Source organism: Saccopteryx leptura, chromosome 6, assembly GCF_036850995.1.
Source record: "Saccopteryx leptura isolate mSacLep1 chromosome 6, mSacLep1_pri_phased_curated, whole genome shotgun sequence".
In the NCBI taxonomy this organism is placed as follows: domain Eukaryota; kingdom Metazoa; phylum Chordata; class Mammalia; order Chiroptera; family Emballonuridae; genus Saccopteryx; species Saccopteryx leptura.
In genome coordinates this window covers 11,273,048-11,292,348 of record NC_089508.1, presented here as the reverse complement: position 1 = coordinate 11,292,348, position 19,301 = coordinate 11,273,048, and the positions used below count along the sequence as shown (strand labels likewise).

General features: G+C 43.7%; 1 protein-coding gene and 1 pseudogene across 1 annotated transcript; both read right to left on the bottom strand.

The window, feature by feature from the left end:
* Positions 1-3,959: 3,959 nt before the first annotated feature.
* LOC136375942 (four and a half LIM domains protein 1 pseudogene) lies at positions 3,960-19,047 on the bottom strand (annotated as a pseudogene).
* On the bottom strand, positions 14,545-19,189 carry GON7 (GON7 subunit of KEOPS complex). Its single transcript, XM_066341701.1, has 2 exons — positions 18,920-19,189; positions 14,545-14,778 (listed from the first exon to the last, which is right to left on the bottom strand). The coding sequence occupies exons 1-2, from the start codon at positions 19,125-19,127 to the stop codon at positions 14,675-14,677; spliced, it is 312 nt and encodes a 103-aa protein (XP_066197798.1). The 5' UTR covers positions 19,128-19,189; the 3' UTR covers positions 14,545-14,674.
* Between the last annotated feature and the right edge of the window lie 112 nt (positions 19,190-19,301).

Sequence of the window (19,301 nt, the reverse complement as noted above, 5' to 3'; positions counted from 1 at the left end):
TAGTGGTCTAAGGAGTCATTTGTATGCAACTACACCTGAAATGAGATAATAGCCTGCTGTTTTTCATAGAAACATGCCAGGTATTTTAGTTTTTAAAAAGTGCCAGGATAGGGAATAGAAACTGAAATGCAGAAACACCTAATTCATGGAACTTAAGTCACCATATAAATTTTCTGGTTTAAAAGATGTTATCCGTTTTAAAGTAAAAAGGAAATCCCTAAGTTTAGAATTGGTTGTTTCAAAGCTTTTATAATGAAAAGCTTTTCTTTAGGGAAGTGGAATCATTAGATAAAGTGCTCTCAAGAGAGTAACTGTACTGTGCATATTGTTAAAGTCTTTATTACGATTATCTAGTGTTGATTTCCTTCTTGATGTATTTAACATTTTCAATCTCCAAGCCACTGGCAGAAAATCTTACCACAATACCACATGACTCAGTTTTGTATCAAATATTTGCCATCACTTTATAAATTCTACAACATATTTTTAAAATTCCATGTAATTCTGGACCATGACTGGGAGTCATCATGCATTGGTATTTTTGTTTTGGTCTAAGACAGTGAATATTCTTGAAATGTGGCTGTATATTAGAATTACCCAAGGAAATAAATAAAAAAATAACAAAGCTCACATGAACAATGTTAGGATCCCTTCCCAACCAATTATATCAATTCTGGGGGCTCTGCCCAGTTTCTTTGTGTGTGTGTGTGTGACAGACAGAGACAGAGATAGGGACAGACAGACAGGAAGGGAGAGAAATGAGAAGTATCGGTTCTTCGTTGCAGCACCTTAGTTGTTCATTGATTCCTTTCTCATACGTGCCTTGACCGGGGGACTACAGCAGACCGAGTGACCCCTTGCTTGAGCCAGCAACCTTGAGCTCAAGCTAGTGAGCCTTGCTCAAACCAGATGAGCCCACACTCAAGCTGGCGACCTCGGGGTTTTGAACCTGGGTTCTCCGCGTCCCAATCCACTGTGCCACCACCTGGTCAGGCTCTGCCCAATTTCTAAATATTGGCATGCCTTTTCTCTAACTCCCGTGATCATCTCATCTGGGCTCATGGCTTTAAATGCCCAAATTTATATCACTACCTTATATCTTTCTTCTGAGCTCCAGTCTCAAATAGCCTACTTGTTATTTACTAAGATGTCCTAAACTGAGCTGCTGCTCTCTCCACGCACCCAAATCTGCTCCTTAAGTCGCCTGTGAGACAACAATTACCAAACAACTGGCGAGGGATCCTTTTTAATGTTACTCCTCTCAAAAGTCCTCCTATAGTTTCCCTTTTCAGAATAAAAGCCGAAGTCCTTAACATGGCATAAAGAATCATAAATGAGTGGCCCTTGACTTTTACTTCATTTTCTAATACTCTCTCAGCCCCCGGCTGCACTCCAGCCACACTGGTCTTCTCCTAGATTCTAGAACACACTAGAAAAACCTGTTTCAGGGCCTCTGTACTCAGTGTACTTTCTGCCTGGGTGCTTGGCTCGGGCCTGCTCCAATCACCTGCAGACCTTCGCTCAGCTGTCAGGTTAGTGAGGCGGTTCTGACCACCGTATTGAAAACTAAGCATCCCCCCCTCATTTTTTTCCCACAGTGCTTACCCATGACTTAGCATGTGACATGTTATATGCTTTGTCAGAATCGAAACTCCACAAGGGGACAGATTTTGTCTGTTCTCTGCTGTATGCCCCGTGCCTAGACCAATGCTTGGAACACAGTAGGTTAAAGTAAATGTTTACTACTAAGTGCAGGGCATAATCTGTCACATGTGCTGGGTAAGTCTGGTTATTAACCTTTCAGTACGTACTGATGGATTCTTTTCAAGGCCAAGATTTAAAATGAATCTCCCAATTTATTTTTGCCAACAATTCTTATGTTGGTTTTCTTGGGATTTTCCTATTGATGCGGAGAAAAACATAGGCCATATTCACAAACAAGTGGCATATTTGAAGTGGTGGTTAGAACTTTTGAGAATTCTCGTTATAGTCATAATGGTCCCAAACCACCTAACATACGCACCAACTCTCTTAACGACCTCTTAGAGCTACAACATACAATCTCAGTATTCTGGTGTTCGAGGAAATACCTTGGCTCCATCAACCATTCATTTAAACTAGTAATGTTTTTCTAGAAGTTGCTTCTATCTCCAGCAGAATTTTTGGCACTGGAGTATATTTCCATTTAAGACTGGACCTCAGTGGCCCCAATGTGAACTGCTACTTTTTAAGATTTAAATGGAAGCTTACTGTCTAGCATTCACCGATTCCTGGACCATGTCTTTAAATAGAGCAGTTCTGATCCCAAAGGTCACCTGAGAATGGAATAGTTGCAGCAACACTGAAATCCGTTTAATAGTTTGAGAGTAACGCACTGGCTAGAGGGCAATTTCTTCAAGGTTCAGTCTAGGCAACGCAGTCTTAGAAACACCTCCTACCTTTATTTATATCCTAGCTCATACTTAGTCTAATTTCTTGATCTCTTTAGAAACCACATTTTACTCCCTATTCTGGCAAAGTAGTGTTCAGATAGGAAATATGAAAGTTTTATTTTGTTTTTAAGTCTGAAGTGGTTCATTTTTGCCTTGAATTACTTAATGACATTTTAAACTGTTAAGTTGGTTTTTTGCCCTTATTAAATTAAAAGCATGGTTTTTTATTTTTATTTTTTTTGCATTTTTCCGAAGCTGGAAACGGGGAGGCAGTCAGACAGACTCCCGCATGCGCCCGACCGGGATCCACCCGGCATGCCCACCAGGGGCTGATGCTCTGCCCATCTGGGGCATCGCTCTGTTGTATCCAGAGCCATCCTAGCGCCTGAGGCAGAGGCCACAGAGCCATCCTCAGCGCCCGGGCCATCTTTGCTCCAATGGAACCTCAGCTGCGGGAAGGGAAGAGAGAGACACAGAGGAAGGAGAGGGGGAGGAGTGGAGAAGCAGATGGGCACTTCTGTGTGCCCTGGCCGGGAATCAAACCCGGGACTCCTACACACCAGGCTGACGCTCTACCACTGAGCCAACCGGCCAGGGCCAAAAGCATGGTTTTTGATAAGTAAAAATGGAAAGTTGCGCAATAACTTCTTTTTTAATTTATATGCTGCTTTATCTCTGTAAGGGTGCCCTGGAACATTAGCTAGTAATAGCTAATGACAAAATGGAGAAATGAGACGTCAGCTTCTCTAACTCCGCTCCGGGAATGTTAATGCGTACGTGTTGTCAGTACTTGTCCCCTCTGGTAGCGTGTCATTCTCCTGTGCAATATAACATAGCTAGAATACAGTGTGTAGGTGACCCTGCATCTCAGGCAAGCACTCCACGGAAATCCGGCTCTACCTGTGAGGACGGTAGCCTCCCCACTCCCCTGGAGACCCAGCTAAGTTCTTGAGGAACAGTCCTAAGAGTCACAAGAGAAGGGACGCTGGTGGCCCCTTTAACACATTGGAAAAGAGCAAACTGTTTGGAATGTCACCTCGTATCAATGACAGTCCTGGTGCCGGTTCAGCTACCCCTCCAGAGCTGCATGGTTACTTCTGGAGGGTGATTTCAAAACTGCAGGAACATCTGAGGGAGCTAAAGTATTTTCATGCAAGTCTCCAAATCCCTAAATTATGCCATTATTAATTAAACAAAAATATTAATTAAAAAAGGAAAAATGACAGCTGGGTTAGTGTTGTTAGGCTTCCAGAAGTATTCACTGTGACGATGTTCCCTCTGAAACAGGCTCGTTTTCTCAGACTTGTCTCCACTTTCCAAATCACCTGCATGTTCCATGCCTGAAAGTAGGGGTGTTCAGAAAACATGGCACATGGGGAACTCATGTTAATTTGGGGAAAAGGTCAGTTTAGAATTAGAGATAAATTCAAATGTTAACTTTCTGAAAATTTGTATTTGTCAATCAAAAGCACAAAAGAACAGAAAGGTTTTGATGAGGAAGTTAAACCATGCATTTTGCTAAGTTCACTCTGTACTCACAGGACAGGGTGAGCAGCGAGTTGGAGCAGCCGCTATTGTGGATCCCAGCTGACCATGGTGGGTCCCAGCTGAGCCAGGAAGGGCATCTCAGTGAGGGCTTTACCTCGTAGGCTTCTTCCTTACATCTCTAAGCAGCTAAATGGTTCGTGCTTTTCTGCTCTATGATAAACATGAAGAAGAGTCAATCTACCTAAGTGTTCATTTTTTAAGCGCAGCCATCACAAAATTAACTTTGCTGCAGGGTTGCTTCTTGCTAAATCCTAGTATGATCACTGTGTGCCCTTATTGAAGTGACACTATCAAATAGGAGAAAGAGAAGGAAGAACCTTGAAAAGGTGAAAGGCCTCTCTTTCCTGCCTGCCCTCAGGTGGCATAGTGGATAAAGCTTTCAACCTGGAGGGCTGAGGTCGCTGCTTCGAAACCCGAAACCCGGGGCTTGCCTGGTCAGGGCACATATGAGAGGCAACTACTATTCCTCCCACTGAGTTGATGCTTCCTGCTGCTCCTCCTCTTTCTCTCTCCCTCCTCTAAAGCCAGTAAGTAAACTCTTAAAAATAAAAGCCTTATGTTCTCTATGGATGGTGCAGGGCAGAGGGCGAGGACATAAAGAACAAGACCCACTTCCATTTGACAAGACAGGAGCCCCTGTCACTTTACAGGTTTTTGACACAGTCAGGGCAATACACTTCATCCTGATGGATAACAAAGCGCTTGTTGGCCAGATTCACGGAGCAGCTTTTGCAGTGGAAGCAGTAGTCGTGCCAGGTTTGTCCTTCAAAGGTCACCACACTGGAGCCTTTCCCAAACCCAGTGATGGGGCTCTTGCATCCGGCACACTTCTTGGCCACATGGTCCTTGTAGCAATCCACACAGTAATGCTGGTCCTCCAGAGTGGTGAACCGCTGCCCCGCCAGCTTCTTGGAGCACAGCGCACACACAAAGCACTCAGAATGCCAGGGCTGATCCTGGTAAGTGATTCCTCCAGACGTGATGGCCTTGTTGCACTTCACGCAATACTTGGTGAACTTGGCTTCATGGCAGGTCACGCAGTAGAAGTCCTCCCCTTTAGGGAAGAAGCTTGCGGTCCCGATGACCTGTTTGCAGTTGGTGCAGGTGAAGCAGTTGTTGTGCCAAACTGTGCCCTTGTACTCCACGTTCTGCTCCCCTGCCACAATCGGCTGGAGGCAGCCGTGGCACTTGGCCACGTCCTCCTGCGTGATGCAGTTGTTGCACAGGATCCTGGTGTCTTTGGCCACAAAGGGCTCATTGGCCAAGGGGTGCTGGCACTTGGCACAGTGGAAGCAGGATTCATGCCAGTAGCGTTGCTTAAACTGCACCTCCTTGGAGTCTGCGCCGATGGCCTTGTGGCAGTTCGCACAGGTGTTGGCACAGAACTTGTCAAAGCAGCTCAGGCAGTATTGGTGGCCGTCCTTCTCCACAAACTTCTTCCCCGGCAGGGCGTCCTTGCAGCAGTGGCAGCTCGACTTCTCAGCCATGGTGCCCACCTTGTACCTGGAGGGGCCTCGCACTGGACGCGTGGAGAGTGAGATGTGTGCGGCAAGCCTGGGTGGAGCTGTCGATAACTCTCAGAGCGTGGCCTGGGGATGCTCAGCAGCGCAGCTCCCCCGGCGGCAGCCGCAGCGGCAGTAGACTCCACAATAACTTTCTCTGTATTTGTATAAAAATATGTAACATGATTTTTTTAAATGCAAAGAGAACGAAAAGAGTGTATAATAAAAAAATCTCCCTCTCCCTCCCAGCCCCGACTCTCTAGAAGCAGTTTGACTACCCTTTCAGAGATATTAGGCATATCAGCCAACAGTCTCCAACAGCAGCATTCTACATACTGTTCTGTATTTTGCTAGTTTTCATTTAACATCATATCCTAGAAACTGATCCTTAACAACATACAAAGCTACTCCTTGGTCATTTTAACAATGCTCTAATATACTAAAGTTCTGTTTTTATTTAACTAGGCTCTTCTGCTGAACATTTAGGTCATGCACTATCTTGTTAGTAACCATAGTGCTGCAGTGAACTTCTGTAAACAGGTCCATGCACATGTTGCTCTTATCTGTAGGATTAATTTCTATAAGTGAAGTTACTGAATCCGAAAGCACGTACAGCCTGACCAGGCGGTAGCGCAGTGGATAGAGTGTCGACCTGGGACAGTGTGGACCCAGGTTCGAAACCCTGAGGTCACTGGCGTGAGCCAGGCCCCCCACCTTGAGTGCAGGGTCGTTGGCTTGAGCAAGGAGTCACTGGCTGAGCTGGAGTCGCTGGGTCAAAGCATGTCTGAGAAGTAATCAAGGAACAACTAAAGTGACACAACTACAGGTTGATGTTTCTCATCTCTCTTCCTCCCTATCTGTTTCTCTCACAAAGAACATGTACATTTAACATTTTAACAAAATCATAAACTGGACTTTCAAAGAGCTTATACCAATTTATACTAGCCATCAATATATTATAGCAGTGGTTCTCAAAGTGTGCGCCCTAGATTTCCAGGTGCGCCCTATGGTATTCCAGAGAAATACGTGTCTCTTGGGGGAGCTTAGATTTTGGGGGGGCAGAGGTGTGGGGAATTGCCTGTAAGCTGACAGTCTGCCCAACCCCCCACCTCACTTGCCTGATTAGGTTGCAAAAGGCTGTTGAACTGTGGCGCTGGATTGTTTACACTACCCCCCATGTTCCTGGGAAAGACTGGAGGCAAGTTACTTCTATCTTTTGTTTGGTGTAAAGTTAAGAAGATATGTAAGGTGGGAGTTTTCTGCACTTGGTAAAATTCTTGGGTTGCCTTGGAAACATGATCAAAGATCTCATTGATTTACTAATGGCCCACTTTGCCCTATAACTAAAGCAAGATGAGCTTTTGGGGCATGCTTTGTTCTTGCCAGCAGCAATTACAGGACCCTTCTGACCCCGTATTTTCTTAATTCCACGTATTTTCTTAATTTCACACCGTTCCCACTCGGGACCTGAAATTACTAGCTGTGCTGGTTCGCAGCAAGTGCCCAGATATAAAAATAAATATAGTTACTCTATTATACCATTTCATTATGGAAATACCGCTCTTTTTGTTAATACATCATTATTATATTTATTATTAACACATCATTATATTATTTTTAGATAAACACACTCAAATAAAATGGATAGATTTCTCAAAAAGAAGTATCTGAAGAATACGATTCTGGAAGTGCACAAAAGTTAAGTGTAAATAAAATAGGACTTGAAGGCTGATGGGCAGAATTTAATTTATAGCATTTACCATCACTTAACACTGAACAATTTGATGGATTAGAAACCCATTCCTGGAAGCTTCAAGTGATTTTGGTTTAACATTAACAGAAGAAGAACTGGCAGCTATATCCACTGATAGTGGATTGATGATTAAACATAAGATTGTCTTTTGAAGCCTTTTGGGTTTCTATAAAAGAAGAATATGTGGCAATATCTAAAAAAGCTTTGAACATTTTACTACAATTTCCAACATCCTGTTTATGTGAATTAGGATTTTCTACCCTCAACACAATTAAGAGTAAAAAGAGAGGAATTCTTCAATGTACTGATGAGGAAATGAGAGTTTGCCTTTCAAATATATGCCCAAACATTGAAGAAATCGCTAGGACACATCAGGCTCATGTTTCTCATAAACACAAGAATGAAAAAACACATTTGCGCTGGGACCTGCCGAATTTATAAATCTTACTAAGAATGTATCTATATATATAAAAAGATAACTTTTTTTGTTGTTTTTAAATTTTTAACCCCTCTTTTTTATGAATTCTAAAAAGCATAACTCAAAAAATGTAACATAAAAGTTTTTTAATGTCAGAATAAATTTAATTTTGTCGTATTTATTTCATTTACCATAAAAGCACACTTGGAATTTATATTTTTTTCTTTAATATTTGACTTAATTATTATAACATATTTCTCAGAAATTTGTATATAGCACGCCTACAATTACTTGTAGGATTTTATTTTATTTTTTTAAATGTTTATTTATTGATTTCAGAGAGAGAGGAAGGGAGAGGGGGAGAGAGAGAGAGACAGACAGACAGGAACATCAATCTGTTCCTGTATGTGCCCAGACCAGGGATTGAACCGGCGACCTTTGTGCTTTGGGACGATGTTCCAACCAACCGAGCAACTGGCCAGGGCTGTAGGATTTTAAATGCACCCCAACTTAAAAAAGTTTGAGAACCACTGTATTATAGACTTCACATCCTTTAATGCAGTAAAACTTTTGATTTTTCAGCCTGACCAGGCAGTGGTGCAGTGGATAGAGCATCGACACAGGACACTGAGGTCCCAGGTTCGCAACCCCAAGGTAGGTTACTTGAACACAGGCTCAAATGCTTGAGTGCAGGGTCTCTGGCTTGAGCATGGAATCATAGACATGACCCCGTGGTCGCTAGCTTGAGCCCAAAAGTGGCTAGAGCCCCCCCCCCCCTCCCCGTCAAGGCACATATAAGAAAGCAATCAATAAACTAAGGTACTGCAACTCTGAGTTGATGCTTCTAATCTCTTTCCTTTCCCGTCTGACTTTTCCCTCCCCCTGCACTAAAACAAACAAAGAAACAAAACAAAAAAACCCTTTTGATCTTACAGCCTGAAAGGTAAAAAATGGTTATTTGCATTGTGATTTTACTTTTCATTTCTTGGAAGTGGCACATTTTAAAATTAAAAGCCATGTGTATTTCTTGTGATCTTGCTGTTCTTTCCCTTTGATCATTTCTATTGTCTTTCTGACTGATACACATGAGATCCATAAAAGGAATTAATTCTTTATAGTCATTTGTGCTGAAAATAGAAAATACTTTTCCCTCTTTGTCTTTTTACCTTTCACAGTATGTTTAGTAACTTTATTATGTAATCATATTTACTAATCTTTTCTATTATAGCTCCTGGATTTTTAAAAATCTTGCTCAGGGCCTGACTTGTGGTGGCACAGTGGATAAAGTGTTGACCTGGGGCGCTGAGGTTGCTGGTTGTTCGAAGCCCTGGGCTTGCCTGGCTGGTCAAGGCACATATGGGAGTTGATGCTTCCTGTTCCTCCCCTGCCCTTCTCCCCCACCCCCACCTCTCTAAAATAAATAAATAAATAAAAAAATCTTGCTTAGGAAACCATCACTCTGAAATTATAAAAACTATTATCCCATTTCCTTTTAGTACTTTTAATAAGGTTTTGTTCTTTACACTAAAATTCTTTTTTTTTAAAAATTTTTCTGAAGCTGGAAACGGAGATGCAGTCAGACAGACTCCCGCATGTGCCTGAACGGGATCCACCCGGCACGCCCACCAGGGGGCGATGCTCTGCCCATCTGGGGCGTTGCTCTGTTGCAACCAGAGCCATTCTAGCGCCTGAGGCGGAGGCCATGGAGCCATCCTCAGCGCCCGGGCCAACTTTGCTCCAATGGAGGCTTGGCTGTGGGAGGAGAAGAGAGAGACAGAGAGGAGAGGGGGAGGGGTGGAGAAGCAGATGGACGCTTCTCCTGTGTGCCCTGGCAGGGAATCGAACCCGGGACTCCTGCACACCAGGCCGACGCTCTACCACTGAGCCAACCGACCAGGGCCTACACTAAAATTCTTGAATCTACCTGAAATTTATTATGTTCTAAATAGTGAGAAAACAATCCACCTTCATCATAAGAACTAAACAATTTCTCATTTGTTTAAATAAAACTGAGTGTTATTTTACAAATACATACTCTTTAATTTCAATAAGAATTTTACACTCAGCTTGCCCTAAACTTAGATATCCAAGAAATAATTATCACAAAATGGCGGTAGTATAATTTAATTAACATGTTCATTTTACTTAAATCTATCATTAGCTGCCTTTATGGTAATGTAGTTTTGAACTTAGCAGTGCTCAACCACAAGCAGTTCTAAAGGCATTTCCTGTAAACACTGTACCACTACATGATGGCTCACAACCGAGTTAAAAAGCCTAGATTTCCAGGATGTCTAAGGTAAGACTCTTACGGCCATATGAGAAATGATATTCTTGTACAGACTGAACAATTCCACTGAGAAATAGGTATATCTTTAATAGGCCAAACAGGAGCTAGATAAAAGTACTACATAATAAACCGAGGGCCACAGATGTCTCCAACTAATTTTCTCATTTGGAAGAAAACATAAACTTTATTTCCTCTAAAAAGTCTAGGAAAGCATTATACTAAGTGAAATAAGTCAGATAAAGCTAAGAACTACATCATTTGTTACATATGTGGGATTAATAATGAGATTCATGGACATAGATAAAAGTGAAGCAGTTACCAGGGAGAGGGGGAGGGGAGTAAGGAGGGACAAATACACCGGGACGAAAAATGATTTGACTTTGGGTGATGGGCACACATCATAACCAACAGTGCAAATGCTACAGAAATTTTTACCTGTACGTAATACCACTCCATTAAATTTAATTTTCTAAATAAAATTATTTTAGCCTGACCAGGCGGTGGCGCAGTGGATAGAGCATCAGACTGGGATGCAGAGGACCCAGGTTCGAGACCCCAAGGTCACCAGCTTGAGCGCGGGCTCATCTGGTTTGAGCAAAAAGCTCACCAGCTTGAACCCAAGGTCACTGGCTCCAGCAAGGGGCTACTCAGTCTGCTGAAGGCCCACGGTCAAGGCACATGAGAAAGCAATCAATGAACAACTAAGGTGTTGCAATGCGCAATGAAAAACTAATGATAGATGCTTCTCATCTCTCTCCATTCCTGTCTGTCCCCGTCTATCCCTCTTTCTGACTCACTCTCTCTGTAAAAAAAATAAATAAATAAAAAATTTAAAGGCCCTGGCTGTTTGGCTCAGTGGTAGAGTGTCCGCTGATGTGTGGATGTCCCGGGTTCAATTCCTAGTCAGGGCACATAGGAGAAGTGATCATCTGCTTCTCTATCCCTCCTCCTCCCTCTTCTCTCTCTCTTTTCCCTTCCTGCAGTCATGCTGAATTGGTTCGAGTGCATAGATAGCGTGGGCACTGAGGATGGTTCCATGGAGCCTCTACACCTCAGTCGCTGAAGATAGCTTGGTGGCGAGCATGACCCCAGATGGACAGAGCATCCGTCCCAGATGGGCTGGGGGGGGGGGTGCCAGGTGGATCCTGGTCAGGGCCCATGTGGGAGTCTATCTCCCCTCCTCTCACTCAAAAAAAGAAGAAAAAGAAAAAAGTCAGAAAAGAAAGATCTAGGTGTTCTCATTTTTATTATTATTTTTTAAGCAAAGGGGAGAAAGAGAGAGGGAGACACAGGGAGACAGGAAGGGAAAGAGATGAGAAGCATCACTGGTAGTTACAGCACTTTAGTTGTTCATTGATTGCTTTCTCATCTGTGCCTTGACTGGGGGTGGGGTGAGGGGTTGACTCTAGCTGAGCTAGTGATCTCTTGCTCAAGGCAGCGACCATGGAGTCATGTCTGTTATCCTACACTCAAGCCAGGGACCCCGCGCTCAAACTGGGGAGCCCACGCTCAAGCTAGATGAGCCTGCACTCAAGCCGGCGACTGTTGTAAGGTACCAAAAAGCTGAAAATTGATAGTGATATCCTGGGAGGAAAGGTCAGGCTTTCCTATCAGGCTTTCCCGTCCCATCTCTCCTTTAGGGAGGGGAGGGAGAAGAATGTAGAAGTTTCTGGCTTGCAAGAACAATGGGTCATTCAGTTTTAAATCTAAAATAAAGGTTAACCTAGAAACTTCTCTTTCAATAGGAGGCAGAATTTACATACCACCTTGCGTTGACTGTAGTTCCTCACCCTCCCTGGAATCTTGAGGGTAAAATACCTCTAGGCTAGTGAGGGAAGATGAACCCTAAACGATTTGTAAACATCTTTAGCCCTGTTACCTTGAGAGCCTTAATGTTTCTGAGTATCCCCTAAACAAATGTTGTCAGCTCATGCCATGACGTCATGCTCTTCCCTGCCTGTGTGTAATCAAGGGTATATAAGCAGCCCCTGAACTATTTTTGGGGCTCGCACACAATTTGGGTCTGTTGCCATGCATCAGCCATATGTGGTTGGCATATTTAATAAATCTCCTCCTCTAATAAAACTTTTCAAAACTTATTTGGACTACGTGCCTCTACAAAAACCCGCGGAATTGTGAATTGGGTACTTTACAACACGACCTCAGAGCTTCAAACCTGGGTCCTCAGTGTCCCAGATCAACACTCTAGAGCAGGGGTCCCCAAACTATGGCCCGCGGGCCACATGCGGCCCCCTGAGGCCATTTATCCGGCCCCCCTGCGCTTCCGGAAGGGGCACCTCTTTCATTGGTGGTCAGTGAGAGGAGCACATTGACCATCTCATTAGCCAAAAGCAGGTCCATAGTTCCCATTGAAATACTGATCAGTTTGTTGATTTAAATTTACTTGTTCTTTATTTTAAATATTGTATTTGTTCTTGTTTTTTTTTTTTTTTTTTTTTACTTTAAAATAAGATATGTGCAGTATGCATAGGGATTTGTTCATAGTTTTTTTTATAGTCTGGCCCTCCAACGGTCTGAGGGACAGTGAACTGCCCGTGTAAAAAGTTTGGGGACCCCTGCTCTAGAGCCTGCCTGGTCAGGCTCTAGGCGTTCTTAATAAAAGTTAAAAAAAATTCTGAGTAGTTGAAGAAATAATGTTGAAGATATAGTACATTTCATAGGGGGGGGGGGGGGAGTACAGAGCACTAGTTGTCACAGAACCACACAGCACAAGGACCTAACTAATCCTATCTAAGAAGCCAGGACAGGTCTACTGGAGGAAGTTTTTATACTGAATCTAAAGAATGAGAAGGCTAGACAAGCAAAGGAGGTCACTGGCCCCAGGATTTGAAAGGCGAGTAGATTGTGTTCTGCTTGTCTGTGACTAATGTTTCTACCTTTACAAGGCAGCAGACTTGAAAACCAGGCAAGGCATTTCTTCTATAGTGGTCCTCCAAATTGATTTTTGTCATATACATGGCTCACTTATAAAGAAGACAGTATTAGAATTAAAATCAGTATTAAAGTTAAGGAAAAGACCAATCAAATCTATAACCCAGATCATAAAATACTGAATTACAAGCAAAAGTATCTTGAAATTTCTTTATATGAACACATATTTACTAAACAAAGAAGGCAAAATGTTCAGAAGCAAAGTTCAGCTGTTAATTTAAAAATACGAACCATTTTAACTATACAGGCAAGTTGCTTTTACAAATTGTATAAAGATAAAAGGTGATCTTTCATCTTCATATGTCAATGAGATGAAGTCCCAATATTAGAGACCTCACAAACTAAACAAGATAATTTCTGACCACTTACAAATAGTCCCTGACTTACAATGGTCCAACATGATTTTTTTTTACTTTATAATCGTGAGAAAGAAATATGCTTTTAGTAGAAACTCCACTTCAAAATTTGAATTTTGATGTTTTCCCGGGCTAGCAATATGTGCATGTCATTCTTCCGTGATGCTGGCCCGTGGCAGCAAGATGCTTTTGCCCAGCTACAGGCTGATGTAAGTGTGCTGAGCAAGTTTAAGGTAGGCTAAGCTGATACGATGTTTGGTAAATTAGGTGTATTAAATACATTTTCAACTTATAATGGGTTTGTTGGGGTGTAAGCCCCTTTGTAAGTCAAGGAATATCTGTATAAAACCTTTTCTAGTTGGTAATATTTTGATTACATAAGAGTACTTAGTGGAAGGCTGATGTTCCAAATAAAACAATACCTTAAAAATAAGAAAAGCTATGTAAAGCCGGTTTCCTTAATAGCGTGCTGTTAAGTTATTAAGTATAATAGTAAGCTATAGATTTCAGAATGTGTACCTGGGATAGTAGTACTACAGTAATCTTTTTAAGGCTATGTTTTTAACCTAGTTCTATAACTTAGGGCAAACACATATTCTAAGATTCAACTGATCTCTGAAATAAAAGCTATATATTAACATAAGGTTACTTCCAAATCTAAAAATCTATGACTATTTGTATTTCATTAAGTACATGCCACTTGGATTTCTCTGAATTTTAGCTACTAAGTGAATCAGGAAACATGTACAGTAAATAAAAAATGCCTCAGTCCCATTGACATGCAGAAAAGGGACACACACACACAGGATTTCTTTTCTTTTTTTTTTTTTCTGTATTTTTCTGAAGCTGGAAACAGGGAGGCAGTCAGACAGACTCCCGCATGCGCCCGACTGGGATCCACCCGGCACGCCCACCAGGGGGTGATGCTCTGCCCATCCGGGGCTTCGCTCTGTCGTGACCAGAGCCACTCTAGTGCCTGGGGCAGAGGCCAAGGAGCCATCCCCAGCACCCGGTTTCAAGTGGAAAATTCCATCATACAGATTGTCATTCTTATATTCAATACCCAATTTCATCACTTGTTCATGTCAGTTCTTTGAAATGTTTCTGCCGTGAACAATGACATGTACTTTTGTAACAGAAGTGAAAAGATGTAGACATTACACAAATTAGTTCAATGGTTACTTTAAAAGTAGAAAACAATAAAACTTCAGTTGACAACTTAGAGAATTTTATACATTATGAAGTGTTCTCTATTTTTTCCATGGTCTGAAATTTCTCACTCACGAAAACAGATTCATTTCAAAACATTTTATCTTTATTGGCTTGAAACAGAAGGGTTTTTTAGACAAAACTGTGCCAGGAGAATAAAACAAATGGTTTTCCAAATTAGAGCAGAAATCTTCCTGAAATGTCAGTGTGATAACTAAGATATGGACGGTGGTTTGGGCCGTTTTGCATCAGATGGTCCCTCTGAGTTAGTTCTGTTATCAATGTTACTTTCATCTTCTGCATCATCTTCATCATCACCTTTTAAAATAAATATTTGCTGTATGACAATACATTCACTGGTTGAAAGAAATATAATTAAAATGGTTGACAACGAGGCCATCTCCCCACTGGATTAATAAAACCATGCATATTCCAGATGTGAAGTATGTACTATTAAAAATATTTCAGGCCCTAGCCGCTTTGCTCAGAGGTAGAGCATCAGCCTGGCGTGCAGAAGTTCTGGGTTCGATTCCTGGCCAGGGCACACAGGAGAAGCGCCCATCTGCTTCTCCACCCCTCCCCCTCTGCTTCCTGTCTATATCTCTCTTCCCCTCCCTCAGCCAAGGCTCCACTGGAGCAAAGTTGGCCCAGGCGTTGGGGATGGCTCCATGGCTTCTGCTTCAGGCGCTGGAGTGGCTCTGGTTACAACAGAGCAACGCTCCAGATGGGCAGAGCATCGCCCCCTGGTGGGCGTGCCGGGTGGATCCCGGTCGGGCGCATGCGGGAGTCTGTCTGACTGCCTCCCTATTTCCAACTTCAGAAAAATACAAAAAAAAAAAAAAATCAGTAATTTTGGTGTTTAAAACCTTTCCTTTCTACCGCTTTCTTTGAAGCTCTAATTCATATAACCATAAAATTGACTCTTTTAAAGTATATATCTTACTGATTTTTAGTATACTCACAAGGTTGTGCAATTACCACCATCTAATTCTGTAACACATTCATCATCCTGGAAAGAAACCCCATCTCCATTAGGTCACTTCTTATTCCTCTCTGGCCGTGGCAACCACCAATCTACTTTTTTTTTTCTCTTTTATTGGGGTGACAATGGTTAATAAGATCCTCTACTTTCTAGATTTGTCTATTCTGGACAATTCATATAAATGGAATCGTACAATATGTGGCCGTGTGAATCCGCTTCTTTCACTTAGCGAGCTTTCAAGGTTCATTGATGCTGCAGCATGTATCTGGTCTTCATTCTTTTATTGCTGAACAGTATTCCACTATATGGATATACCAGTTTGTTATCCACTCATCAGTTGTTGCCTTTATGTTGTTTCCACTTTTTAACTATTATATATGATGATGCTCTGAACATTACTGTCTAAATTTTTGTGTGAACATATGTCTCCAATTCTCTTGGGAGAACTGAAAGTGGAAATGCTGGGTCAGATGGGACGTTTATGTTTAACTTTATGAGAAATTGCCACACTCTTTTCCAAAGAAGGCATGTCATTTTACCTTTGTGTGTGTGTGTGTGTGTGTGTGTGTCTGTGTAAGAAGATGAGGAAGGAGAGGGAGACACACACAGGAAGCAGGAAGGGAGAGAAATGAGAAGCATTGATTTGCAGTTGCGTCACTTCAGTTGTTCACTGATTGTACGTGCCTTGACTGGGGGGGGGGGGGGTGTCTCAGGCTTAGCCAGTGACCATGGCTCAACATGATCCCATGCTTAAGCCGTACAATCAGTGCTTAAGCTGGAGAGCCCACACTCAAGCCAGCGACCTCAGGGTTTCGAAGTTGGACCTGTGTCCCAGGTCAATGCTCTGTCTACTGTGCCACACTGGTCATGTACCATTTTACATTTTCACCAGCAATGGATGAGGGTTCCAATTTCTTCATATTCTAGCCAACATTTATTACTGTTCTTTTTTATTTTATTTTATTTTTTGTATTTTTCTGAAGCTGGAAACGGGGAGAGACAGTCAGACAGACTCCCGCATGCGCCCGACCGGGATCCACCCGGCACGCCCACCAGGGGGCGACGCTCTGCCCCTCCGGGGCGTCGCTCGTTGCGACCAGAGCCACTCTAGTGCCTGGGGCAGAGGCCAAGGAGCCATCCCCAGCGCCCGGGCCATCTTTGCTCCAATGGAGCCTTGGCTGCGGGAGGGGAAGAGAGAGACAGAGAGAAAGGAGAGGGGGAGGGGTGGAGAAGTAGATGGGCGCTTCTCCTGTGTGCCCTGGCCGGGAATCGTACCCGGGACTTCCACACGCCAGGCCAACGCTCTACCACTGAGCCAACCGGCCAGGGCCTATTACTGTTCTTTTTTATTACAGCTATCCCAGTGGGCACTTAGTGGTATTTCATTGTGATTTTGATTTGCATTTCTCTAATGGCCAGTGATGGTGAGCATCTTTTCATGTGCTTATTGGCTCCACATCTTTTTTATTTATTTACCTATTTATTGTATTTTTTTTCTCAAGTGAGAAGCTGGGAGGCAGAGAGACAGCCTCCTGCATGTGTTTGAGCGGGATCCACCCAGCAAGCCTACCAGGGGGCAAGATGCTCTGCCCATCTGGGGAGTTGCTACGTTGCAACCAGAGCCATTCTTGCACCTGAGGCGGGCCATGGAGTCATCCTCAGCGTCTGGGCCAACTTCACTCCACTGAAGCCTTGGCTGCCTAGTGTGCCCTGACCAGGAATCGAACCTGGGACATCCACATGCCGGGCCGATGCGCTACCACTGAGCCAATTGGCCAGGGCTAGCTCCACATATCTTATTTGGAGAACTATCTATTCAATCTATTCAACTCCTTTGTATATTTGGTAATTAGATTATTTGTATTTTTAGTGTTAAGTTCTATCACTTTTCTTTAATATTTATAATTTTTTACTTTGTATTTGTTTGTTGAGATATAATTCATATAACATAAAACTCACCACTTTATCTCTATCACTTTTAACAAAGACAGTTCAAACCTAAGCTTTACAGGGATTTCATTAAGCAAATACAAAAACATGTCCACCTAATACAAAGATATTACAGACCCAACATTAATAGAGCAGGTGGTAGTTATTTTTCCAATAATGATATTTTTAAAAATGGCCATAAATATACTCTTGTCCTTATGTTAATGATAACATTTAGCACGGGTTAGTGAGGTACTTTCGGAGCCACAAAACAGACCTTCACTCTCAATATATGTGACAAGGAAACAAATCTGTTATCTGAATTCATTATTTGGAACTATCAAGATGTAATCGAGATGGAAAAGAAAGAAAAAGAAAGTACAGTGTATAAGCTACTCTACAGAGGAGTTTAACCCTGACTTCACTATTTAGTTCTTGGGTTCTTCAGTTTGGGGCAGTCAAAATGCACCTACCGCCCTGGCTGGTTGGCTCAATGGGAGAGCGTCAGCCTGGCGTGTGAATGTCCCGGATTCGATTCCCCGCCAGGGCACACAGGAGAAGCGCCCATCTGCTTCTCCACCCCTCCCCCTCTCCTTCCTCTCTGTCTCTCTCTTCCTCTCCTGCAGCCAAGGCTCCGTTGGAGCAAAGTTGGCCCAGGCGGTAAGGATGGCTTCATGGCCTCTGCCTCAGGCGCTAGAGGGGCTCCAGCCGCAGCAGGGGAGCAACGCCCCAGATGGGGAGAGCATTGCCCCCTGGTGGGCGTGTGGGGTGGATAGCGGTCAGGCGCATGTGGGAGTCTGTCTGACTGCCTCCTTGTTTCTAACTTCCGAGAAATTAAAAAAAAAAAAAAAAAGGCCACTGCCAGGTGAAACTGCTAATTACCTTCCTGCTTGGGAAAGGGCTTTGTTATGCTAATGTGTGCTGGAGGAGGGGTTTTAGCGCCAAAAAGTTTTAAGAGGAGGAGACGACGTTTTTTGCGAGTTGTTGAAGGAGAAGCCAGTTTGTGCAGAGGAAAGGAGTTGGTGAACCAGAGGGGAGTGAGTTGGTGGGGGCCTTTGACTCTAGAAAAACCTGGATGTGTTAGTAGCTTTGTGAACACTGAATGAGTGGGTTTTGGTTCCGTGTGTTTTTACTCGCCTGCCCCGTGCGAGGCTAGAATAAAAGAAACAGCCCACCAGTTTTCGGCTCCCTTGTTTCTCTACTGTTCGAATCTAATGCGAACCTGCACCCTGCATGGCGGCCGTCACGGCCGCCAACTAATGGCCTTATTCAGTCGCAATCTGCTTAATTCTTCTCCAGAGCTCGGCCCAGTGCCTCGCACGGAGTAGGTGTTCGGCACGTGGTGTTCCACACCCCCCCCCCCCACGTGATATAAATGAAAAGAAATACAGTTGTGAAAACGCCGGGTAGAAGCTGCCCAAATTCCGCCCAGATATGGCAGAAGGTGTCAACATTTTCAGGTGGAAATGTTCCTCCCCTGAGGCTCACTTTCTTCAAGTCCGCTACCTGGGGCGCCCCTTCCCTGCCCTCCACCGTCTCAGAGCTCACCGTCCAAGGCCTCGTCCGTTGCCACCGCCACTCCGCCCTGCGCTCCCTGCTGTACTTGGGGGCTAAAGAGCTCGGCCACCAGATCCCTCATCTGGGCCACGCCCGCCAGTAAACCCTCGTAAGGGTCCGCGTCGCGCGGCGCATCACAAAGCACTCGCAGCTGCTGCGTCTGCCCGTCCAGCCCGACGTACTCTGCTAAAACCTCCATGGCAACCACGGAGCTTCCAGAACGCGCCACAGGGAAGTATCACCCGGATGCGGAAACCAACCCGCCGCGGGCGCCGGCGGGAGAAGCGAGAGGAGTGACTTCCGTTTATCGGAAGTCGCTCCTCCCCCTTCCTTCGCTTCCTTCCTTTGGGATTGGTTCCTGGCGCTCAGGATC

What these genes read in the sequence shown, in the direction of transcription:
- GON7 (XM_066341701.1), bottom strand. Translation starts at nt 19,127, where the DNA reads ATGGAGGTTTTAGCAGAGTACGTCGGGCTGGACGGGCAGACGCAGCAG. An exon ending in AACGGACGAGGCCTTGGACG is followed by an intron (nt 14,779 to 18,919) that starts GTGAGCTCTGAG and finishes TTATTTTAAAAG; the next exon opens with GTGATGATGAAGATGATGCA.